The following is a 27433-nucleotide window of genomic DNA, read 5'->3' as shown; positions in this document are numbered from 1 at the left end:
CATTTCATAATAATTTTTTATCAATTAAATACATAAAAATTATAAAATGCTATTTAAATAATTTTAAAAAATTATCTTATTACTTTCTATAATTTAATAAATTATTTGATAAATATAACAAATTAAAATATATAAAAGTGTTTTTAAACAATTTTTTTGTTTTAGATTTATATTATTATTAATATTAAAAAAAGAATTTTGATTTGTGATTTAATATTATAATTAATGATATTTATAAAAATATCTTTAATTTTGTATATAGTTTTTAACTTGATATCATTTTCTAAAAAACAATCTTTGAAAAATGATATCAATTATTGGATTTTACTATACATAAGGAAATGACTACGCAAAATACATCTATATCTAATGATTTAGAATAATTAATTTTTTTATTGAATTTTAATGAATAATTTATAATAATTATAAATATTTTAAAATATATTAAAGTATCACGGCATTTTAACAAGAGCGAAAATATAAAATGAAATATTCAAATATTTATTTAAATATCAAGATGCGGCGCTACATTTGATGCTTATTTGTGATTGGTCGAAATAAACGCGCCCATGTCAGCTGTATGACACAAAGCCGCCAGTCGTCCGTCGTGGACGCGGATTCGTGCAAATGGCGTCACTGCCAGTATGAGCGAGCGTATGCCGTGTAATAACGCGTACGGGCCTCGTCCGGGCGCGGCGCCGCGCGGCCCAGCCTGACGGCGAGCGTGAGTGTGACAATATTGGTCGAGATTGAAGAAAAATTAATACAAGGGGATCATTAAATTTCGTCGTCAAGTTGCAACGGTGTATACGTATCAACGACGAGTAGTGACACGCAGTGAGAAAAGGTGAGTGAGATAGGAAAAAAATCGACAATAAAAACTGTGATCCTTGCGAGAAGTGCTGTGTTATGCATTCATGTTCATAATCCGAAATGAACATAACTGGTTAAATAATATACATTGTAGATATATTCTTAATCATCGATAAATTTTTTCAAATGAACGAATGACGAATTTATTTTGTAGACTTTTATCTACTTCATCCCAAGAAGATTTTATTTGCTATAAGAAACGCGCGATATGATTTTTATTGGAATGAGATAAAGATAGCATTTTGATTTTTAAACGATTTTTAAAGCAATCTAGATGAATAAAATGAAAGAAAATAAATAAAATGTACGCGCAATAATTTCCTTGTTCGATTTAACCATACATTATGACAGGTGCCATGCGTGTATCATTGCCAAATCTATTGTGATACTTTAAAATACTATATTGCTCTATGTATATTTTCACAGAGAGACGAAATATTAAAAATTTTTACTATTTAAACTTATTTTTCTATTATTAAAAAGTCCCATATGACTTACATTTTATTATTTAATTTATTAAATTTGCAAGTAAGTTTATGATCTATTTATCATTTATAATGATTAAAAATTTTCTTATCATTTTTCATGGAAGGTTCTATAATGTTGTTATTCTAACAATCTATTTGAATATGCTGTTGTTATCGCGTAATCAGAACGGCCATGTTTCTTCAAGCTAAAAAACACGTTTCTCGTGGCCACGCGCACGTGTAGGCGAAACAGAATGTTTTTGTTTGCGCCGTGACGAGTTCCTAAATACGACCGATGATTGCATAAGAGATCGAGGTGTGCCCATTTGAAAAGAGTTTTGGCGTCTTATAAAAACGTTAAACTTTTTTCTATCTTCGATACTAGTAACTTGTAAATCATAGAGATTAGAAAATAAAGATGTTTTATATATACATACATATATATATATATATATATATATATATATATATATATATATATATGTTGTTTTTTCATGCATAAAGGCAAGTGTTTAAACAAATAAAATTGCAATGGCACATCTGATAAAGTATAATATATAACATTTTACGATTACGTCACAATATAATGTGTTATCCTCGCATACGATCGTGCATTTTCTACTCTTCTAATTTATCGATAGAGATAGATTATCGATAGAGTTTACAGTTGTAGAAATTTTGAATACGAAAACTTGAAATAACTATATTAATAAAAATAATATTTCATTTTCTATTAATATAACATAATTTTTAAAACCACGAGGAAAGGAAAAAACCTTCGTGTATGAACGGATAAAACGGTTAACCTTACCGATACGAAGTGACATCGGGGTGAAAGAGCATTAACACTTTTAAGATAATAATGTCGTGAAATATTAAAATCATTTATTAAATAGAATTGTTGCAAAGAAAATCCGTTTCGATAAACATACTTGCGTAATATTACGAAAAATACTGTGAATAATGTTACGAATTACTGTCATCGTTAAAATAACTTTGAAACTTATCGGTTAACTGATATTTTATTCTTCTCTCCGAAAAGTAGTAAGTAAATCTTGTACACGTGGAATTATAATTATATATATAAATCTATGATCTGCTAAATAATATCAATTAAATTTCAATACATCTATAAAGATATATCATCAGCTGTTAATACATGATCGGTAAAAAAATCTATCTCTGAAACCGGTTATATAGTGGATTAACCTGTAATTTACGATATCGAATTCCGACTATTCATTGCCTATTAGAAATGGATTTCGATTTCCGTTAGACGTTTTCGTAACATGTATCTCAGTGAAGGTTTCCATGTACTTTTATTAGAGGTATCTACACGTATTGCATATTAAAATCAACGAACCTGTGTCACAAGTTAACTTTTACAAATTATTTTAAAGAATGATTATTCATATCAGTTGTTAATACAGTAGTAATTTTCGAATGTTTTGAATTGATCAGTTTATACGTTAAAAAAATATATATTAAGTTTACCTAGTTCTTTTGCAACATGTATAAGTACATATGTCAGTTTTCTGTTACCACTCAGCATGTTAATTAATTCATTGGAACCTAACCTCGAGAACTTTCTAATATTCATTGGTTCTATTGGTTGCTTTCTTATTTATAGAGAAAATAAAAAATTCAAAAATTATCGTTTCTATGCAATAATGTTATATAAAAATATATGAATCGATTATAAAATTATATATATTTTCTTCTTATAATTATTAAATATTATTTTCTTACAGTTGCTAGGAAAAGTTTTCGTTTCTCTCTGTGAATAACAATTAATTCTTATAAAATGTGTCGTATTTAATTTTAGATAGGAAATATCCGCAGCACTTTGACGAAGTCACTGACCATTGAGGATTCTGGCGCGCGATCATGTTTTCATGGAAACGAACCGAAATGTCTTTAACGATCTTCGGTCGTTCAACCGAGTATAAAAGTTGTTTACATGCTCTGAATTTGCGCATCAACGAAGAAAGTGTTTCAACAAGAAATGTTCGTTTTCATTTTGTTAAATGCAATGATTTTATATTTAAAAAGAAAAAGAAAAAAAAATTTGAAAATTGAAAAAAAATGTAAATGCACATGCGCAAGATATAAATTTAATAAAAAAGATAAAAGGAAAATCGAATAAAAACAATGTTCTATTTTAAAGAGAAATAGACAATGTCGAAAAGAATTAAAAGCTTATCAATTATTCGATAAAAATATTTGTTATGTCTGGTGCAAAGGATTCATTCTATTGATATCGAATATGCAGTCTCTGCAATTTAAAGATTTTGTGAAATGAGGTCGACTAATATCACTAAATTCTTTGTTAGAGTTCGTTTTATATCTCTTCTTTGGATTTCTATATCACTTACCAAACTGTAAAATTGCTAATAAGCAGTTGTCAATATCTTGTTTTCCTGATATCTACAACCACAGAATTTTTCATTGTTTTATATAACTAATGTCTCATAATTACAAGATAGTATAATATTATTATAATATTATATATAGCACAGTAATCCTATTCTTGTTTCGAAACTGATATAATTTCAAAAAGTTAGTTTTTTAAAAATACAAAAATTTATCTTTAAATATAATTTATTATTTTCAACTTTCTTTTCTGAATTATTTTTAAAGTTATTTCTTAATAGCAAGGCAATTCTAATATACCATATCTGTATAGCAATATTCATTTTAAAAAAAGCTCTATGATATTTTTCAGTATCATTGATAAATTCATAAATCATCGAGAATTAATTTAGCTAATCTAATCAATCAGAAAGAAAATAGCAATAATTATAAACAAAAATAAATAAATAAAAAAAAAAGAGAAAAATATGAATGTGAATATGAATTGCCGCTCGTATGTTTCACAGAGTGGCGCTAAAGAGGGATGCAGGCCGAACTGATATACAGAAAGCCGTTAACGATGATGACGACAACGACACCGAGCCAAAGTTTTCATCGTCCTGGGACAGGGAGGAAGGAAGATAACGGCAGAGACTCCCGCGAGATCATACACTCCGGTCACTTCATGGTCTCGGACTTCGAAGCGGAAGCCCAGGACGACGAGGACGAGCTCGCTGTTCCTGTACCGGAGGAAGAAGCTATCAAGGTTGCAATCATCACGCCTCCAGGATTGTCGCACGAGAAATTCGCCAATAGCTCTTCGAATGAAAAAACTTCTCAGCAGCTCAGCATTGAGACATCCTTAAACAAGCTGTTCCAGTGCATGTCTCTCGCATACAGGTGAGTTTCTCTTTTCCCTCAGTTTTTCCTTAGGTTAATAGATTCGAAGAGAAATCTTGCGCTTTCTTGTAGGTGATAGGATTTATCAGGAATGCACATTGATTTTAATGAAATTGAAAATGAACTGGTGGCTATTTTGCATTTATAGTGCATTTACTGATTAAAAAGTTATATATAATATGAAGGTATATTTAGGATATTTATATATCTCAATATAGAAAAGTATATATATGACAATTTATAAAATTTAATTGGTAAAATCATAAATGTCACATTGATTGTTCTTATCATTTACAGAAATTATCTGAAAAAGTGAATGCTGTATATATGAATATCGTCTAGTGATGATCAATAAGAATCATCTATAATAGCAAAAGGGTTAAAGAAATATTGAAGAAAATTTGAAACTTCAATTTACCATTCTTCTTTCCATTTGTCATCCATTTTCCAGGTATATTCTTATTTATCAGTATACAATACGTGAAGTTTCTCACATAATATCTCTCCATCGATTAGAAAGATTGATCAATATCGTTGAAAGTCGTGGTTTCGTTGCGAAGAAGGAGAAACGAACTTTACACTATGATGCCAATGACCAGAAACGAAAGAAGTATCCATGTATGCTAGTCTCGTAACAGTCTCGTGATTCGAATGTGTACAATCGTTTTGCAAGAACTCGCAAGTCGACGCGTGGTGATTCCTCTCTCTCGCAATCGGCTCCCTTGAGAGATTAGTAGGGCAACGCAGATTCTAGTTGTATTTTGAGCTCGGCAACCGAACAAATGTCGTGCCGACATTCCGCCTGATAACAGACAATTGAATTAATGAAGAAGAGGCCGTAGAACCAAACGACAACATCGCAATTAAGCTCGGCCTCGGCGAAACCGACAGGCTACGACAATTTCCGTTTTCTCTTTATGGGACAGTTTGTATCCCGCTATGGACTTCCTTCAGATCGTTTACGTTTAACCTTTTAATTGACGAAAACAAATTTATTTGCCTTTTATAGATCTAGATATTTTGACTTCAAATAAATTTCGAATAATTCCTCAAGTTAATCATTCGTTATTTATAGATAAACATTTTCGATCTTATTTTTATTTTATCGTGTTTGTTACGTTTCTAAAAGAAAGTTATTTTATCCCATTTATTTTTTAATAAATTGATTAATAGATTAATCGAAAGCTTTGAGAGATTTCTTGAAAATTTAATGAGATATCAATTATGAAAGATTAACACATTTTTAGAATCAATTTAATCTATTGGATTAACTCGATCGTTATGGTTTATTATTCTATCTGTTAATTCTTCTTTTTCATTTTTGCCTTTGTTATTGATAATTCTGTTTTTAAGCTTGTCCTATGCGATGAAAATAATCGATACCGAGACTCTGTAAACCGGATAGCATAATCAAGAGCACGAGTTCATTGTTCGAGTATTTTTAACATTCGAATCAATCGAACAGCGAATAATTCCAATTCATGGATATAAATAAATATTTCGTCGACTATTTATTATCCATAATTATCCATAATTAAATTTTTTACATACATACAATTTCTCTTGATATTTAGCAATATCTCATTTTTGCAAAGTATTCGTGTATAATAATATTGAGAAAAAAAGTCGTATATCTTTTTTTCTTTTTTAACACAAGAATTCAATTGCAAAATCTTCGTAAAATTTTTGTTTGAATTTCTCGATTACGACATTAAAATTATTTTGATGTTGAATAGATATGACAGAATGAGTTATCAGATTTTGTACACAATAATTTCATAATGATCTAGTCTATCGAAAAGCATCTTTGCCCCTAAACGGGACACGTGTAAAAGATTCCATAATTTGCCGAATGATTTTTATTTAAGTGATTATATTTTCATATTGTTTACGTATATCAATAATAAGCAATTATTGAAACAAAAGCAGAGGAATGATTAAAAGGAAAAAGAATCAAGAGAGTTTGTTATACTCATAATAATAAGAAACTACGTTCAATTAAGACGAACCTATAAATTACATACAGCAACTTGCAGGAAATTGCTGTTACATGTACTTAATTGTACTATCTCGTTATCGCTGTTGGTCTTTTGTTTCCGCGATTGTTATGGAAACTTTGCTTCGTTCTTGCTATTAAATCGAACAAAACTTATTCATTATGGACAATTAATTGCATAGAATGTTATGAGAAAAGAGAAAAGTATATTTCGAATTGCAGAAAAAGATATACAAGGTATTAATATATTCGTAAACAATTTTCGATGAGTCAATTTTAGCAAATATAAAAAATCGCAAAAATGATTGAATATGTATCAATGGATATTTTTGTATACTAATTTTAACGTTTATTTTGATTTTTAGAATCGGCATTTTAAAGGTGTATAATATATATATATATCGTATAATGTTGTGAAACTATCGATGAATTAACATAAAAAAAAAAGAAGAAAAAACAAAGAAAACAGAAGACTCAAAGAACGGTGAACCTCACATTTACAATACAAAGTAATTCGACTACACGCGAAATAAATGCATTACTTTATTCGACCGGTCAATCGTTATTTTAGTCTGTCCTAAAGATTGAGTAATAAATGAACTCTGATATCGTAATATTCCGCCGATAACGTCTCTATTGTTATTGTTCCGCCTTCACGATGAAAAGGTTAATCGATTGATGATGATTTATGTCGGAACTGCAATTGGCCGCGCGAACTGAAAAAATATAGATATATATATTTTTATATCGGTAGCAGAACATGGTGATATTATTGTCATAATGACGCAACGTAAACGTCTATTCCAAACAACACGCTTGTAAATTACGTTTATGCATGCAGCATATCGTAAAATGGAGCGAAATAAAAAAAAAAAATAACGGTTCTTTTTATTGGCTGAAAAAAAGATATAAATATATATACTCATTTTTTCTTTTAATCGTTTAAAACTATTTTATCATGCCGAGAAATAACCTCTGAATCAGGAGTCGTATCAGGTGAAATAATTCTGACACGCCTCTTATCCTTTCTTGTGTGTGAGTGGCTACGATGGCTGATAAAAGTAACATATCTTATCGACGTACTCGGGCAACAATTTACTCGATATTATATATTCGATATGGTGGAAAATCGGGCTTGGTATATTCTAAAAATATTCAAAAATATTGAAAAAAAAATTTCTACTGAGTCGGAGCGAAAGAGACTTGAAAGTATATTTGTTTATTTAAGATATAATTTTCACAAACTATGAAGATAATTTTCAATAGTTTATCTTGGTGTTTGGCTATAGTATGATAAAGAGAACGGAACTTTGATATACTGTGTACGCAAGTGACGAATAAGCATATGAAGTGAAGTTGGAACGGAAATTACATTGTCGTAGCTATATTCTTTTATATACTTCTCCATAAGATTACTCATATCGCACGAATAATCGAATTTTTTGTGTACTAATCCTATTTATGGTATTATTAAGAAAATAGGAAATATCATATAATAATTGTCATAAAAAGATAAAAGATTCATGAATGTCCGTGTCGATTGTTCGATTCATTGTTGTAATGATTTACATTGTATTCGTATAAAATTTATTGCAAGCTTTCGACGCTCATCTCTAAATCCAAAGAAATAATATCAGAAATTGTTATTGCACGATGACAAATCAAAATATATTATCTCAAGCTCGTGTCTTTTGTTCACTGTGTTATATGCACGTTTCTCGTTGTAGTGACGTCATTGTTGTCATTGTATTCTACGAACAATATTAATACGAAAGAATTTTCGCGTGTTACGGCCTTGTCGCTGTTACGTCAAATTGCTTATTCTTTTCTCTCCATAGAAACTATTATTCATGACAATATCTCAAAATGAAATCTCGATCATAAATTTTGCTGTCAAAATGGCACATCGCATAAAATGTCGTAACTATTACTGATTCGATCATTATCGCAATTTAACGATTCGTTAATGACTCATAGTGTTGGAAAAGAAACGTTGGTAATTATGATCGCGTTTAGGTGACAATTATTCTATACTAATTGCAATTGACCTCAACAATGATTAAGTTCGTCTTAGTGCAGCGTTTCAGTCTTAGGTACTGGATGACTTCGTTCTTGTTGTCTGCGATTTTTCTCCGTGCCAAAGCAACGGTTTCCTATTGCGTGTCTTGTCTCAAACCTAATTCACTCGTCGTAAAATGGCAATGGATAAGAGTTATGTGACACGTTCGTTGACGATCCTCTTTGATACCGTCCAACTATGCTCGATAGTAAGCCAACACACGTGCTCGCATTATTCAACCAGGTATCGTGATTGTTCGATTCGACACTTGAATGAATGCGAATGAATAGTATTTTTTTTTTAGTCTTATAGTTATTCAATATAAAAATAGGAATTAGGAAGAATAACTTCGTATATTTTGGTAATAATCTGTTATCGAAATTTTTCATATTTATTGACAATTATCTAAAGAGAAATAGAAATTGTTATCTTCCAAAAATTACAAGTTTAACTATTTACAAGAAATTTTATTATTTATAAAAGAACAAGAATTTCTTTGTAATTTAATATTTTTTTAATCAAAAGTCAACAATTGGGTACATTGAAAATGATCCTTAATTTCAAAAGCGATTAACTCAAACTTCAAACAGATTCACCATTCCAAGTTGCATTTGTTCTAATGATAGCTTCTAACTACAAAAATTTGTAAGTTTTCGCATTCGACGCAAGAAACAAATTTCAATACATTTGAAAATCTAAAAAAACTAAATCATGTCTACTCTTATCGAAAATCTTAGTAAAATCTATGTTAAAAGAAGTAGGTATGAGATAGGTGTTCGAGTCTCGTGCGAGCATCCTGTTAAACAGTGGTCATTCTCTCGCGACACGCGTAACTCGAAAAAGTAAATCAAGCTAAATTACCGTAAAGGCCTGTGTGTCAACGTGTCTTTTATCGTGCAAGGTTACTGCGTCATCGAGTATAGATGCACCGCTCGCGTGTGCCCTGCGTTTCCCGCGAATACAAGCGCAAACATGCTCGCACGAGATCACTTTTGCATATCGATCAATTTTCTTCTATTTTGTATAATACTATTTAATTTAAGGTGAAATTAGAACGAACGAACGTTAAAACGAGTAGCTCTTATCGTTAAAATAAGAGCGTGAGAACAATTTAATACGTTTAATTTGTATTTTTTTTTATTTTTTAATGTATCTTTTGTAAAAATGTCTCTAATTTTAATGAACGAATAATTCAATTTCTAATATTAAAAAAGTTGATAGGAAAACCTCAATATTAGATTTTGATATTATAATTTATTGATAATGAACACATACTTATTTTACTTAGATTTTGTAAATCTAACAAATAAAATTCTAGAATTAGTTATAGCATAGTTTGTATAGTATATTTCATGTTATTGTGCTATTATGTTTAATTTTTTTTATTGGTTTTTCTTTTTTCTTTAATTTCTCGTTATCTTTGATATCTATTATTGCTATTTGTATTAGCTCTCGTATTTTAATCAATTTTAATTTTGCATATTCGTCTAAATTAATCGCAACTGCTTTCTATTTAATAATCTTCTTAGTATCTTGAATGAATCGCGTAATTCGACGCCATGAATATTTGATGAACTTTTATAACTTCTTAAAAGTTAAATTTAACGATATAGTAGATATATTCTATAGAGAATTTTTATATTCATATTACTATTCATTAGAAGATACTCTCATATTTCCATATTATAGATAATCGCAGTTCTTGTTCGCGATAACAATCGGATTGACATAATTGACAAGAGGTATAAATTTCTCAATGGAAGCATTTTGGAATTTTTTTTTTTCGAGCATAATCAAATACATGATTACGAACATTTGATTAAAACGAAGATAATACGTCCCGTGAATCGAACATGAATTTCCGCGTTGAAATCTCGTTTCGAATTTTTTTTAATTTCAAGCGATATTTCTACTCAGATATTCAAATTTTATTCCAAAAGCATCGAACACGTTACTTAAAATATTTTTATCGCCGCGTGTCGAACAACTCTATTAATCAAAATTTTCCGAAGCTTTAGCTTAAATCTTCACGATAGAGAATTCTAATTCTTCGTAATTAAACTCATAAAAACACGAAACTAAAAATGTGCGATATAAAATAGATGTATAATAATCATGATGTAATGACGATCAAATGTATTTATCAATTAAAATTAAATTTAAAATGAAAAATTTATTTCGTGCAATTTAATTAATATAAGAGATAATATTTTTTATTTATTATTTACAAAAATGTTTAAAAATAAGTAAAAATTTTAGTTTATAAAATTAAATTTTATTTTTTTGAATTATAAGCAAAACTATTTCAAGAATACGATGTAGAATTTTCTGATAAAGTATTTGCAAGAGATTCAAATCTATTATCTTCTCTATTTTTAAATCTATCTAAAAATATTATTTTTTTTTCCAAGGTATTCATGAGAAATTTGAAACTTTGCAGCTAAATTCAAATTTACTTTAAATTCGAATACTTTGTTCGTTTGCTGAAGAAAGAGAAATAGAAAGAGAAAATATTCAGTAAATATGAAACAAATTCCGCGACAAACGAAAATGATAATCGACTTTACTCTTTTCAGTCCGATGGATCATGCCCATTGGCTTGTAACGAACAAATAAATTGTTATCTGATAACGGGATGCTCACGGCTAATTAATCGTGAAAGATTATTCGTTCTCGTCGAAAAGAGAAACAGATTTGGCGGGAAAGAATGATTTTGGCTTTCGTGTGAATTTGATGGCGCGCGATTGTGATCGTTTGCCTTCAACGATTTGTTCTGTGTACTCGTCTAATTCTTGATAACGATTGTTAAATGTTTAAAACATGATGAATCGTGGTACATGGAAAACTGGAAAAATAAATATGCAAAATTTTCTGTTAATTTTGTTGCGATTTGTAATTTTTTTTAGGAAATCAACTTATATTTTTACATTTTTACATTTTTTCAAATATAAATATCTTTGTAAAGAGATAATGACGAAGTATTTTTTTTTATAATTACATAATAGTTCTAAAGTTCATATGAAATACACCATTGATTCTTTTTTTGAAATTGAAAGATTCCAATTTAGTATTTGATAATCAAAAATGATAATATATTATTATAAAATTGATAGCGTTTAAATTAAGTGTCTTCTAGACAATTTTTATCAAATCAGAAATTTAGTTAAATCATCATTTTATGTCGAGATATTCTTTATGAATAGATAATAAGAGAATAAGGAAAATAAAATTATATTTTAATTCATGATGAAAATCATTATCATTTTAAATGATCTTTTTTCTCCGTTTATCGTTTCCTTGTTAATCTTTGTTTTATCATAAAAAATTCTTTTTTTGAAAATTTTTTACGAAACTGATTACATTTACTCGATAAAATTTTTTTCGTCAAGAATAAAAATTTAAATGACTTCAGTTCTCGCGTTTTATTTTAATATTTTTTGAAATCATGCGAAATGTCAAGATTTCCAGAAACTAACAGTTGCCTACGTCGTATTTCTTCTGGATTCTTATCTAATCGATTTAATCTTCATAAAAATGAAATTATTGCCAATGGATACAGATGTGGTCTTCCAATACCAAGGAAGGTACGACACGAATATTTAGTGGAAATTTTTCTATCTATCATCTCTAACTTGATTGATTTTTCGTTGATATTACATTAAAAAGAACATTGAACGTTGAGAAATTTGCTTCAAGAAATCCGTGATCGCGAAAAATAATGATCTATGCGGTCAGAGATCATCGATCTTTCCATTTATATTTTTTTCATTGTATTGATTTTTCATTAATAATTGATGAGGAAGAAGATTGACATTTTCATTATTAAATAATATTTTAAATAATGATTAATAAGAAAAATTTGATTATTATGTTTATTAAGCTTTAACTAAAAATTTTAATGACAATTTTTGTTCTAGGAGTCATTTTAAGTAAATATGGGAATAACATAAATTTAAATTGTGAAAATTGTTATTAGTTTATTTTTATTTATCTGTATTTAGACTTTATTTATGGTTTGTAGATTAGTAGCTGAAAGCAAGACTAATTGCTTCAAAAAATTCATTAATCGTCGATAATGAAATCGATTTAACCCTTTAAATGCTGGTAAATGCAATGATAAAAATATCACTATCGATATAATATATATCAATAAATGAACTTACGTATAATTTTTTACAATGTTTCACAGATAAATGCATTGATTCATACATAAATATTTATATATATATATATATATATATTGTAGAAAAATATGATGTAAGCAAAAAACTATAATTATTCGTACAGCAAAATTTTTGAATGAAGAGTTAATAAGTGAATCGTAATGACAAAAATCGTTTTAATATCGTAAATCAAAATATCGATCAGAATCGTAATATATATCATCAAAATTTAATTTCTAAATCCATCAATTTTTTTATTGATAAAATTCCAAACTCGAAGTGTATTATACATAATATCATATAACAATAGATAACAAATGTACAAATAATAACGATCCAACTCCTTGACTCGAAAATCTTTTATCAGAAATATGATAAATTGTAAATTCTAATCTTTAATAAAAAACAGCAGTTTCATATGTCGGCCGACAACTATATTTAAATTTATTAATCGGTGAACGAGTCATTGTTGTTTCCCAATCCAGTAAATCGAGCATGATAAAAAGTCATAGTATTTCTGTTAATCCGTCCCCATTTTCTTCCATGCACGCTTATATTTAGAATCGTTCTCCTGGTTGGAATAAACACGGCAAAGTGTTTGCCGTGCCCGAGCAAACATAGCTTCTTCAACGATAAATCTGATTCTCGCGAAATGTCTTGAGAATATCGTAAAAGATATGATCCGAGCTTTGGATTCGTGACTTTAGCTCTCGCTAACGCTATGCGAGGAAAAAAAAAAAAGAAAAATTATTGAAAGCGGAGAAAAATCGCGCGATAACGATGGATTAGCCTTTATTACGAGGCTAAGAAACTTATCGGTATATTTCAAAGCTATGTCGATTAACCGTCGATTATTTTACAACGACGTTAATATACTACGTTCGACAACTTCCTCAAACTATACTTTACAAACTCAGATAAATTCTTGTTTGCCTTGCGCGAGTTGTCTCAAGTTTTGCAGCTGTTTGAAGAATATTTATTAACATTCGTTTACAGTTTTTTTTCTTTTTTGTCATTATGACGATTATAATTAACAATTCTCAGGACCAATTTTACGACTTGACATGTGTAATTCATGATTTATTTGAATATTTATTAAAATATTTACGAAGATTGGTTTTGCAGTGGGTATGACGTATGGGCATTTGAATTTGTTCCAGACAGAAATTGACATCGCCCAAGTGGAATCGATTCAAAGGAATCAGGCTGAGATGGAAGGACAAGATTAGACTGAACAACGTGATATGGAGATGCTGGCACATGCAATGTAAGGAAATGCACGTGTGAACACAGAACCACGACCCTGAAAGCGCGTAAAATATAGACGTAATAAATTGATGAAGATGATGATATCAGCTTTCGAGAGATGTTTCAGATATAGACCTCACTGATTGCGATTTGGTAGGACAGTTTTATATCTACACATAAATAATTTTTTTTTATTGAAATGTATTAAAATTTTTATATACAAAAATATATAATTCAAATATTAATAAATATATATGTACTTTCTTCTAAAAAACAATGAACAAGTCAAATAGTATAATATAATTTGAAATAGATATATATAGATATTTAATAGATATTTAATAGATATTTAAAAAAAAAACGCTTACAATAAGATCTAAATGCTAAATTAAAATCTTATATTTGTTTCTATATCAAATTGTAAATTTTTCTCATAATTAATTAAATATTTGTAATTAAAATTATATTTATTGTAGAAAATTCATTGAAATAGATGAAACATCTCTTGTTAGCTGAATATTTAAAAGAATAATTATTAGGAAAATCTTAATCTTTGATCGTTTCGAAGAACATCGTACAAAACAGTAAAGAAATGCGCGACCGGAAATACAAAGCTCAAGACATGGTTAATTTTGCTGATTTTTGACAATCACACGATAACCCGAAGTCATTGTGATAACGTTATGTATTTGTTTTATTTTTCTGGCTGGGAGCTTAGCTTTTTTTTCGGGTGAATTGTCATGGTCAACGATTGCGGTCGAGGGTCATAGGAGAATGCGATTGGAGAATATAATTGGGGGAAAAAGGTTCTTTTGAAAAATTGAATATTTGATCTTATTAAAAGCTTATATATTTTATCATTATTACTATTTTATTAGTATTAAATTAAAATTTGAAATAGTTTTACTATTTTATTATCATTTTGATAAATTTCAAATTTAAAAATTTAAAAATTTTTAAAAATTTAAAAATTCTTAAAAAATTAAAATCATATTATTAGATTAATTTTTAAAGACGAGTTAACTGATTCATATTGTTTCGAAACAATTGAAACAATCTTGAATCATTCGATTATTGAACTATGTACTATTATATCATTTTTTCGAAGATCATCCAATCGATGGTTTTAAATTTGTGAACACAAGTTCTTATGTTAAATAATATACATTTTCTTTTTGTTTTTGCAAAATCAAAAATTGCAATTTTAAATTTAATTTTCAAATTTAAAAAAAGTTTACACTTTTATCTGAATAGTATATTGATTGAAATAATACAAATCATAAAATATAAATTTATTTGTAAAGAAGTAAATTAATCTAAAGAGACAGTTTTCTAATTAGATTATTTTGATTTATCCAATTCTCAAGTATCGACGTCTTAAAATTTTTTAATCATATTTTTTAATAAATTCCAAAAGTTATATTGCTTCCTCAAGATCTCTCGATATCATAATCACTTATTAAACACTCGAATAGAAATATTGAAAGAAATTATTATCTCATTTCACTATTTATTCATTTATATTATTTTTTTTGTGTTGCTTCAAAAAATTTCTCATCAGAGAAATAACACGAATAGTTAGTAGAGAAAGAACACAATAATTTTTCAATTACAAAAGTTACATAATCTCTTTTCATAATAAATGAAAAATTCTTTCGAAATATTAATCATAATGTTCTATTTTAATTAATATTTTGTTTAATTCTGTTGGTATTTCATTTAATCATTTCGAGTAGATTTCTCAACGAAACAAGTTCATGAGAAAAAGAAAAGCCACAAATTCTCTTTTACTAAAAATTTGAGAATAAAGCCACTACGTTCTTCATCAAGTTACGAATCAAAAAACAAAGGTGGTGAGATAAAGCGTAATCTAAAGCCAAATTAAATTGATTCAAGATATCCTGCCACAAAAATAAGGCGATAAGGTAAATAGTTGTACAAAATAAAAAAAAAAAATATCTTGCACGTGACGTACTAGTGACAAAGAATCCATCCCCGCCATCGACTATCACGTCAGTTTCTCAGTGCACTTCTACAAAATTTCCAAGCTCGTTCAGTTTTGTGAACACCGTCATCCAAAGAAATTCGGAATTTTTCCTTGTGGTGAAATTACATTAACTTAGTTATAATTAGTTATCTCTGTTCAGCTTTCATCGTTAAATTCTTCGATATTGAAACGATCCGTTTAAATTATACATATATATAAGCATATATATATATATATATACTTGCGATAATTTTTCCTCTTACGTTTCGTAAATTTTCTTCGAGTCAAAACATCAGAGAAATTAATCGAGGTAAAATTCATTGAAGGAAGTGATTAAAAAGGAATCAAAGTCAAGGTCTTTGAATAATTGACGTAATATAGTTACCTTATCGAACGAATGAGAAATTATTTTCCTTTTTTTTTTTTCTTTCTTCTATATAATATAATTCGTTATCGAAACGTTTGTTTAAAATTCATTATATATTAGAATGTAATCAGTTTATGATAAGAGAGTATATATTTCGAAGCGCTTAGATCGCGTGAATAAGAAGATGGACTTTTAAATAAATCGATCGAATTGTGCAATAGACATCGAACCGCGTGCAAACCGTATCTCGTTCACTGACATTTCGACTATCGCTATTTTTAAATTAGCCGCGTTGTCAATCGTACATATGTCAACATCGAAAATCGCGTGCCGATCGATCTTAACTGGCCAATACTATTCGTGGTTAAAAACGGTGTTAGAATTGTAGATAGATCTATAAGTAAATAGTTTTGCATCAATTTATGCGAAAGGAAAAGAACTTGAAGAAATGATTCCTCATTCGTTGATTCTTTGTATGTTAGAAACAGAGTTATTTTTTACGAATTTATATATCTGTTATTTTACCAAGATCATTTAAATCTTATATTGTAATGTGCAAGATCGATTTGTTTATCGCGTGTAAATAATTGTTAAAAATAAATCGAAAAGAGATGGATCATCGATTTCTATCTTCTTCTCAAATGAATATTTGCAATTTTAATATGCATACTTTATGATGTTTAAATTTCTATGTTAATTTTTACTGTAAATTTCAACTTCATCTGTGTTAATTTATTACGTATTTTACTTTTGTTATATTTTTTATTTTCATTACAAAGTATAATTTTATATTTTTAAATCGCCATTTTGTCGAAATTAATCATATTTTTACTTTAACTATTTAAAATTAAAAGAAAAATTATTAAAAATAGATTAATTAATTTTGTTTATTTTTATAAAACATTATTCTTATAAAACAATTTTTTCATTTGTTAAGTTAAAGAATTAACACATCTTTATCTCTATTTTAATACGTCAATTTATCTTTTAATCTTCGTTCAATTTTCTATATACCTCGATTTTTTCTTTTTTTTTTTTTTTTTTTTTTTTTATAATAAAAAGGCTGTACTATACAAGCGAAGCACCAAGCACAGAGTCGAGGCGTCGATTTGGAGGTTCTGAATAGTGAAAAATTAGACTGACGAATTCAGTTTCCAATTAAAGTAACATTACAAAATTTTATATTTGTAATTTATTAATTACAAGAATTATTTTTCGAATACGCTACAAAATGCGTCGCCGCAAAGAAGGCATCGGGACGCTTGCGTCTCTGATCCGATATACCGAACATATCGAGCATAGTCGTAGATCGAAGGGCAGCTAACTATTCGTTTCAAACGTTTGCGTAGTCGATTCGATTAAGGTCGTCGAAGAAATACGCATCGTGGTTCGTATATATATAATTTTTCTTTTTATCATAAATAAATTCTTTTCTTGAAGCAGCAAAACTTGAATTTTCGGTGTTATACCAAAAAGTTAAATAATGAAATAAAAAATTTATTAACACAATTATATTCATAACATGTAATAGTTTGTATAAATTTTTTTTTCTAAATACATAAATACGAGTTTTCTTTCGAGAAATTCGGTCTTTTATTGCTGCTACTTTTAGAGACGGATTCAGTTGGTCGTGGTTTCTTTGAATTGATGCACACGCACATTGACAACATTATAATCTTGATTGGAATTCTTTTATATATTTAAAAAGTCGTTGAAAATAAGAACATTAAAAAATATTCTCTTTTTTTTCCTTTCTGTATTTTTTTCTTTTTTTTCTTTCATAAATAGAGACCAATGAAGAATAAATAATGTAAATTTGTATTGTTTCAGTTATTTTAAAGCAAAATACGCTGGTGTGCCAATTCGCGTCTCCGTTGGATGTTGATACTCACAATAAACCTGAGGTACGTTTGCTTATTACTATTTGATAAATGAATATTTAACATTGTTTTTGCGATGATTTATAAGTACAATATTTCAAAGTGCAATGCGATAATGCAACAAGCTTTTTATATTTTAAAAAGATAATAATATTGTTAATTTCTTAAAATTTCTAATTGACGAAGGTTACTTTGGTTTTGTAGAATTTTGTATCATGATTTTTAAATGATTCAAGATCAAGGCAGAGCAAAAATTAATGCGGAGAAATAATGCATACAAAAGTCGAGCGTATCCTGTAAATCAAGTAGCTCTTCTTTGTTTAAATAGCGATTGTCAAACAATCTGTACTTGAAATAGATTACAATTGAGTCTAGGAACCGGCGGTATACTCGCTCCAAATGCTTTATAAATATACGCTAATGGATTGTTTAAATCACGTCTTTTGAATTTCCGTTATTTTGCAATTTGAAATTCAACATATGATATTAAATATATAAAAAATATATAAAATATAAATATATTAATTGTTCAAAAAAGAATTATATTCTTATATATCTCATATAACGTTAATTTTGCCTTGTATTTCTTAATAACAGAATTTTGATCAATTTTTTATATTTCGATAACGATTTAATCGATTTTTGAAAATAAATTTTTTATCAGGCCGTAGTCTTAGAAGGAAAATATTGGAAACGAAAACTAGCGGCGGTTACTGCAGAATACAAGAAATGGCGTATGTTTTATCGGAACAAAATCCTTGGTTGGACAAACAAAGATGGCACCGAAATGGTATTTTATTTATAAATTAAAAATTCTAATATTGGATTTATTTTTCTCTGAGAGAATTCTGCTATTAATTTTTTTTCTTAATTAATTTTCATTGCCTTTAGTTGGTGAAATAAATTTTGATAATATAATAAAGAATATTTATTAATATTGCAAAAATTTTTTAAAAATCATTATTATTTCTTATTCACATTTGAAAATGGCATCATTTTAGATGGAATCGATGGATGTGTTAGATTGGGGCAACGGATTAGGAACTTCGGGCAACTTTGGAGCAGGTACAGGCAACACACACGGAGGGACCAGTGGGACTCCAGGAGGAGAGAGTATGATGGTTGATGAAGATTACATGGAGCTTATGACTGATACATTATTTTCTACAATCAGTTCAAATCAACCAATATACTTTCCCGATCCGAGAGAAATTGGTAACTCATTAATTTAAATTGCTACCAAACAAAAAAGCACAAAATAATCGTAGAATAACATTATAATATATATATATATTAAAAATTACATAAGAAATATAAAAAATAAGCAAAACAGAAATTAATATGTATAAATGATATAATAAACATAGTTACTTGCAATTGCAGCGCGAGGAGCTAGTCTGGCGGATTTTATACAACCCAGTCTAGGACCACTCCAGCCAAATTTAGATGATTTTATGGATACTCTTGAACCATTACAAGGTATTGAATCAACATGAAGTTAATCATACATAAATACAGATAATAATATATCAATAAACAATAATATTCGTAATAATTATCTTTTAGAATTTTTGAATTCAAAGTTGCCCCCTGTCCCTGAGGAAGACGATATGTTTCGAAATAGTACTTTGAATACAAATTATCCTGATCTCGATCTGATGACGCCTATGAATCAGATTAACGAATTGAGCCAAGAAGCGACGGTAAAGAATGAACAAGCTTCTCAACAAACGTTAGTACAGGATGAACAAGCAGGTACTATACAAAATCTTCAATATACAGCTAAAATATATACTCAACCTCAACCAGAGCCAACGAATGCGTTCAGAAATAATAATATGTGAGTATTAATTATTCGTTACTTAAAATATTTTAAAATGAAATTCTATTTTAATATCCATATATATATATATTGTAGAACTTTAGCTGAGAATTATAATGCTATACAACAAAGTTATGAATCTTCTTCGACCAGTCAACCTGTCAGAGAAAAAAGTCGGCCAAGTAGAATTTCTTCGAGAAGTAATCGAGTAATTCAACAATCTCAGCAACGAAATACTTATCAACGTACAGCGCAACAAAATTCGCCATATCAACAGTCTTCACAGCCACCTTATGCCATGGAAATTCAAACCGTTCTAACACCAGTTCAAAACCAAGTTCAAATGACATCATTGAATGATCAATCTATTCATGCAAATCAAATTTCACCTATCACAAATCTGGTAACCGTGCAGCAAAATTTCGGACAAACAAATTCCATAGTATCAAGTCAACATAGAAGTATTAGGCCTTTACCACCAGTTGCACCAATTTCAACAAAACCATATAAAGTTGTTCAACCGCAACAATGTTATAAATTCTCTACACTTCCACAAAGCTTTAATGCGCAGCAATGTAAATTCAGCACTAATAATTTCAAGGTATTCTCAGATACAACATGATAAGTTCTGTTTTATTAAAACATAGTGTTTCATTTGAATATTGCATCAACAAGACAAGAAAGTATGATTAGCAATAGAATCAGATTATCGTAATATTTTTCAGACACACCCAACACAACAAGTCGTATCGGTTTCCACAGAGCAACCGTCACAGTCACCGATATTATTACAGTGCAGATCCTCCGGTTTGGATCTTACTACACCAACTATACAGCCGACAAAATTATTACCGCAGTCTAATTCAGAAAAAGAAGAAGTTTTTGCTGTACCTAAGGTTGATTTGTAAATTATGATAAATTTATTCATAAATCCATAACGTTTTCTTTATCTTGATGCAATATAAGAAATTTAAAATATTTATGATAATAATATTTTTCTTTTCAGTATCAAATGAAAGCAAGAAATAGATCTCGAAGCAGTTCATCATTAACTTCGCCAAGAATTCATCCACCGCCATTAGTATCGGCAGCGAGCGATCCCGCTTTAAATCTAAATAACAATGTTTTGCTCGCACAGTTACTCACTAATAGTATGTATTCTAAAAAATGCAATTTTTGTATAATTAAGTTTTCAATTTTTATTTTATAAATCATTTAATAATATATAAGATATACAAATGATATACAAATTATTGAGAAATCGATCACACGGTATTTTATATATTTCCATATAAAGAATATTATAAAAGCTTCAATATCATTATTACATAGACACATCTGGTATACACACAATGAATATGCCGGCTGATAATATAATGCCAACAGTGAACCAAACAACCACTATGAAATACATCTCATCTATGCTTCCACCTTCAGCTTCGCCTACGCAGATAACGACAACCCACCATATTACCACGCCGGTTACTGTCCAAACTATGCAAACATCTACAGTGCAAGTGCAATCGCAACAACAGGTATTTTTTATGTTGCATTTTATTTCGAAATCAAAAGTTATTTAAGTCAATGTTGTTCAAGAAAGAAGTTCCTTTCGATGTTTGTAAAGTCAATTTAATGTCTTACAATAATAATAATATACAAGTAGAACTCTTTAGCTTGAGCCGCGAAGACTTAAATAATATGTACAAAGATATTACTGGTTATATAACATTGATACTGACAATAATAAATTTTCACCTTGTATAATATATGATATATTCAACTGTATATTGCATATTAGGCAATGCAACAGACTACTTGCAGCCAACAAATGTTATTAAATACAAACACTCAAGCGCATCAGCCACAAAATAGTCCCGGATCACCGAAGGATAACTCTAACGCGCACAGTCCTCAAGGGTTAAATCTCAGTCCTTTGCATAGTCCAATGAGCATAGGAAGTCCATTATCGCCAAGTCGAGGTTACATAAAAGGCGAAACGGAACGAGGACAATATAAAGAACAAAGGAGAGTTGGGCACATTCACGCAGAGCAAAAGCGTAGATATAATATTAAAAATGGATTTGATATGTTGCATAGTTTAATACCGCAGCTTAATCAAAATCCAAACACAAAGATGAGTAAAGCCGCTATGCTGCAAAAAGGAGCAGATTATATCAGGCAATTAAGGGCGGAAAGAAATCAATTAAAGGAAGAGATGGATAGTTTAAGACATCAAATTGAGTGCCTTAATACATCTATTAGGTAATAAGAAAGTCGACATGAAAGAAAAAATTAATCATTTTTAAAAAAAACTACATTGAATTTATAATGAATGCTTTATTACAGTAATTGTCAATCTATGCTTCCTGCAACGGGTGCTCCAATATCTAGACATAGAACTAATAAAATGAAGGAGATGTTTGACGAATATGTCCGCACGCGTACACGAGAGAATTGGAAATTTTGGATTGTATCCTTTTTAAAACATGTTTTACAATTTCTTTTTTTAACCGAGTGTATGATATATAAAATGAAATGTATATTTTCTTTATAAAATAATTAGTTCAGTATATTGCTTGAACCTTTAATGATTTCTTTTAATACTTCGGTATCAACCGCAAGTATTGAAGATTTATATCGAAGTACAATATTATGGGTCGAGCAACATTGCTCACTCGTTGATCTCAGACCAGGTTAGTATCTTTTGAATAAAAATATTAATAATTGCATATAATCAAACAATAAAATAACAATAAAATCAAACATATAAATAGAAATATTTAAGAAGATTTATTTATAATCATTTATCATTGTAGCTGTTCTGAATTCTCTAAGATATCTGTGTACTGCCACTGATATTCTATCAGATCCTGGTCGTCTACCCGAAGAAGCACTCGCAGCAGTCGATCGCACAGAACGACGACGATCAACTCAGTGACCAATTGTAATATGCAAATACGTCGTGAAACGTGATTTGCTTATATATTGAAAAAAAGAGCAAAAGAAAAGGAGTTACCGTAGCAGTAAGCTAATTTAGGAAAGAAACTTATGTGAAAATTTTTAAGATGATTCTTCTTATAGTAAGCTTTCAGATTTCTTTTTGCAATGATAGTGATTGAAAATGGAAAGGACTTAAAGTGCAATTTTTTCCCTTATACTTTTCAAAATTGTGATCATAAAATTTAATAACTAATTGTTAAAAAAAAAATATGAAGATGTATACATGAATTTACTCACAACGTTTAACAAAATACATATTATAATATACAGACTGTTACATAAATTTGGAACACACTGAGATTTAAACATCCTTTTTTATAGCGATTATCGCAATTATTCATATAAAATATTAACAAAATGGAAAGTACATTCATATTTATTATATAATTACGTACATTACGTATTATGTTCATTCAGCATTAAAAAAAAAATTATGTAATTTTACACTCATATATTGCGATAAAAATTTTTTATCATAAATTCCTTTCTTTTTTTCGTTCTTAAATTTTTTTCTTTTTTTGTTAATTCATTAAATTCATTATAATAATTGCCTATATATATATATATATACATATATATATATATATATGTATATGTATATACTAATGCTAATATTTAAAAAAAAAGGAAGGAAAAATGTGTAGAGCAAACCATTCCATATTTTTACTATGCTTGTTTTTAACTAAATATGCCACTTGCAATCATAAAAAAAAGAATCATTATTTCTTGAAATTATTCTATTTCTTTTCTGATAATATTTCATACAGCTTTAAGATAAATATATTTATAAATAACATATTTTGCGACTCAAATACATGTTATATTATCGATATATTTTTATAATAGTTGAAATATAACTTTCATGGAAAGATATTTTAATTTTGGAAACTCTTTCATTAAAATGACAAATAAAGAATTGTTTATAACAAATTAACATCAAGTAATTAATTGATTTTTGTATGCTATATGAAAATATATATTTGAATACATCTAAAATGAAATTAGTGCCATAAAATTGTAACAAGAGACTGGAATAAGAAATATTAATTGTTAAAAATATTTAATTAATTGTGTTTTTAATAATTTAAAAGTTGCAATTTAACTAAATCACTTAAAATGTTTTTGATTTTAATTTTGCATTCTATGATAAATATATAACTGTTGATACTTGCATAGTAATAATTTTAAAAGAATAAAAATTTATATTGCAAAAAATCGAACGTATATAAAAAAATGGGTTGCTCACAAATTATAAGTTTATATATTATTAATGTTATTAAATATGAAGTTTTTAATACGAAATTTCATGTGATAATGTACAAATCATCATAAAAAAATTCAAAAATTAGAGTTTAAGGTTATAAAAGACTTCTGTATATTGTAATATTATTAGTTTTAATATCTATAAATACCTATTGTATATATTATGTATTAAATATCAAAAACGGTAGACAATCTTTAGAAAACAAATCTTGAAATAATTTTTAATAATTGCTAAAATTTTACTTTTATAAATATGTTTAATTAATTTTTACAATATACAGTTATCTTTTATTTAACTTTATATTATGTATGTATAAATGATAAATAATATAAACAAATCAACAAAGGGATGTTTTTTGTACAATATGTATCATATAATCATATAAAAATTCATGTATTATTATTCAAATGATTACCTCCATAAACAAATTAAATTTTACTTTCTTTTTCATGAATTTAACAAATTAAAAGTTATTAATTTTTTATTCATGTTTTTTTTATTTTTATTATTATATCTTATTACCCATACTTGATTAGATATTATGATATTATGTTTAATATTTGCTTCTATTAGATATATTATTTAAAATTAAAGTTATTATTATTAATCAATTATGGATAATAAGATGGAAAAAATTTTTTTCAGCAATTTCATAAATTTTAAAAATCTTCACTAATTGAAGAATATTAAAATCTATATTATAAATGTCCAAGTTGAACATTCATCACAAATTAGATATAAAGACATCTTATTGTTTTCAAAAAGTGGCAAGAAACCAGGTAATTCCTTACATTGTATAGAATGAATATTTACACAATTATTAATAAGACATCCTATTTCCTTCACACTTAGACAATTGTCTAATACAAAATCACAAGATTCACAAGCTACTTTATTTTCTTTTTCTATTAAATTAGATTTCTGACATATAGGACAAATAACTTCATTTACTTGTTGATCTGCTTTAAGTGCTAATACTTCAATTTCTTCTTGTACCATTCTTTCATATTCTTCTAATATCCATTGTTCTATATAATAAATAATATATAAACGTTATGCAATATATAAACAAAACAAATTCTATTATTTTACCTTCTTCATCAAGTATTTTAGCTTCAAGTTCAATTGCTTCTTCTGGATCAAGTGGTTCATTTACAAAAAAAGGATTCAAAATTGGATTTAAATCTGTAGTAGCCAGATTATTTAATTCTTTACGAACAATTTCAGTTAATGTATCTTGTACATTTTTTGAATTTATTTCTAAACCAAATCTATTTCTATTAAATAACTGCCCTCGTTTTTCTCGCATTCTCTCTCGACATCTCTAAAAAATTATATTTCATTTTATGCATTAAAATTCCGGCAAAATATGATAAATTAATTATATAATTTTGATTTGTTTTAAATTTCAAAAATTGGAAATTCGGAGATTCAAAAATGATATTAAATTAACCTCTCTTAAAACTTCTTGTAATTTTGGAGAACTGTGTCTAATTCTATTGACATTATTTCTAGTTTTTAATTTTAAAGCCATTGATGGACTTAACTTTATATTTTCCATATTTTTTCCACTGTAACATTTAAAAAATTTAATGAAAATGAATAATACAAAGTATAAAAAGTAACCGACACTTGAATTAAAAATATGTGTATGTAGAGGTCGCGATTTTACAGGTATAAATGTATTAAAATATACATGAAACGAGATGTATGTGTATTAGGAATTTAAAAATCTGTATTTTCAATATAATAATTAATATTTTTAATATCACTTCTTGAATTATATGCTTCTAATTTAAATTTCTAATATCAAAAGTTTTTGTCCAAATTTATAAATTTCTATCATAAAAATATTATACATCAAAAAATTATTATATATAAGAGACATATTAATATCTCAGAAATTATAAAGATGAGAATGTAGTCTATATGTTTTTCGTAATTTGAATATTAAAGTTTAATATATTATAATTTTTAAAAAAGAAATTATGGTATTTAATTTATATAATATCCTGTATTCACGTTTATAATTACGCGCCATAATAAATACGAATAAAAAAATTTAGAAAGAATAAAGATAGAATAATAATTGAGAAGCGTAGATGAAACAAAGATAAACAAAAAGAACTAGTGGAAGAAGGATAGAAAAAGAATAAAAATATTGAAATCAGCGCCATCTGTAGAGTGCCGCAAATGAAACACATAAAGAAAGGACAGAAAACAATAAGAGAAGGATAGAGATAGGATAAGAATTGACTGTTAGCGCCATCTTTTGAGTTTCAAAGATACTTTTTCAACAACATATTTTTAAAAGTACGCAAGAGATGGCGCTAATCTCTAATTCTTAATCTACTTTACCCTATTTTTAAAAAGATTCCTTCGGAAATAGAGAGATGGCGCTGAAGATCAATTCTTATTCTATCTCTATCCTTTTCTTATTATTTTCTGTCCTTTCTTTATATGTTTAATTTGCGGCACTCTACAGATGGCGCTGATTTCAATATTCTTATTCTATTTCTATCTTTTTTGCACAATTTGTTTTCTTTGTTCATGTTATTATCATTATACTGTCTTTACTCCTTTCTAATTTTTTTCTAGATATTATTTAAATTTAAATATAAAAAATAAAATTATCACTTTCGCAGTAGTTCGATTTAATATTAGATTCCTATTTTATATATATTTAAAATTGTGTGTATATATAAATGAAATCGAACTTTAATCCGTGTAATTTTTAGTAAATGTATATCTATATATTTCTATTACAAAGATATTATTTAAATATATATATCATTATATATTATTTTTTTATACATATACAATATATTATATATATATTGTTTTATTTTTATTTTAGAAGATAATAAAAAAAATATTAAAATCAGATATTAATAAATTAGATTTTAATGTTATCTTTTTTACAAAGAAAGAGAATAGATAAAGAGAATAAATAGTGGAAGAAGGATAGAAATAGAATAAGAATATTGAAATCAGCGCCATCTGTAGAGTGCCGCAAATTAAACATATAAAGAAAGGACAGAAAATAATAAGAAAA

General features: G+C 27.7%; 2 protein-coding genes across 15 annotated transcripts; one reads left to right on the top strand and one right to left on the bottom strand.

Annotated features, from left to right (window-relative positions):
• The first annotated feature begins 549 nt into the window (after positions 1-549).
• LOC107997341 (carbohydrate-responsive element-binding protein) lies at positions 550-23397 on the top strand. 14 transcript variants are annotated; one of them, XM_017055872.3, is made up of 16 exons: positions 550-847; positions 4220-4592; positions 13971-14077; positions 18243-18316; positions 18957-19082; positions 19294-19507; positions 19676-19771; positions 19859-20132; positions 20211-20715; positions 20840-21010; positions 21121-21265; positions 21552-21649; positions 21913-22376; positions 22461-22584; positions 22678-22807; positions 22931-23397. In XM_017055872.3, the coding sequence occupies exons 2-16, from the start codon at positions 4237-4239 to the stop codon at positions 23050-23052; spliced, it is 3006 nt and encodes a 1001-aa protein (XP_016911361.1). In that variant the 5' UTR covers positions 550-847; positions 4220-4236; the 3' UTR covers positions 23053-23397. The 14 variants fall into 14 exon arrangements, with proteins under 14 accessions (XP_016911361.1, XP_016911360.1, XP_016911363.1 ...); XM_017055871.3 differs by having other exon boundaries at positions 21447-21649; XM_062072472.1 differs by lacking the exons at positions 550-847; positions 4220-4592 and adding exons at positions 7666-7966; positions 12116-12231 and having other exon boundaries at positions 21447-21649.
• Positions 22929-26507, bottom strand: LOC107997266 (RPA-interacting protein-like). Its single transcript, XM_017055721.3, has 3 exons — positions 25832-26507; positions 25471-25702; positions 22929-25406 (listed from the first exon to the last, which is right to left on the bottom strand). Exons 1-3 carry the CDS (start codon positions 25937-25939, stop codon positions 25072-25074), a joined length of 675 nt encoding a protein of 224 aa, XP_016911210.1. The 5' UTR covers positions 25940-26507; the 3' UTR covers positions 22929-25071.
• Positions 26508-27433: the final 926 nt, after the last annotated feature.

The sequence above is a fragment of the Apis cerana genome, linkage group LG3 (genome assembly GCF_029169275.1).
Source record: "Apis cerana isolate GH-2021 linkage group LG3, AcerK_1.0, whole genome shotgun sequence".
In the NCBI taxonomy this organism is placed as follows: domain Eukaryota; kingdom Metazoa; phylum Arthropoda; class Insecta; order Hymenoptera; family Apidae; genus Apis; species Apis cerana.
This window is presented reverse-complemented; position numbering and strand designations above follow the sequence as displayed.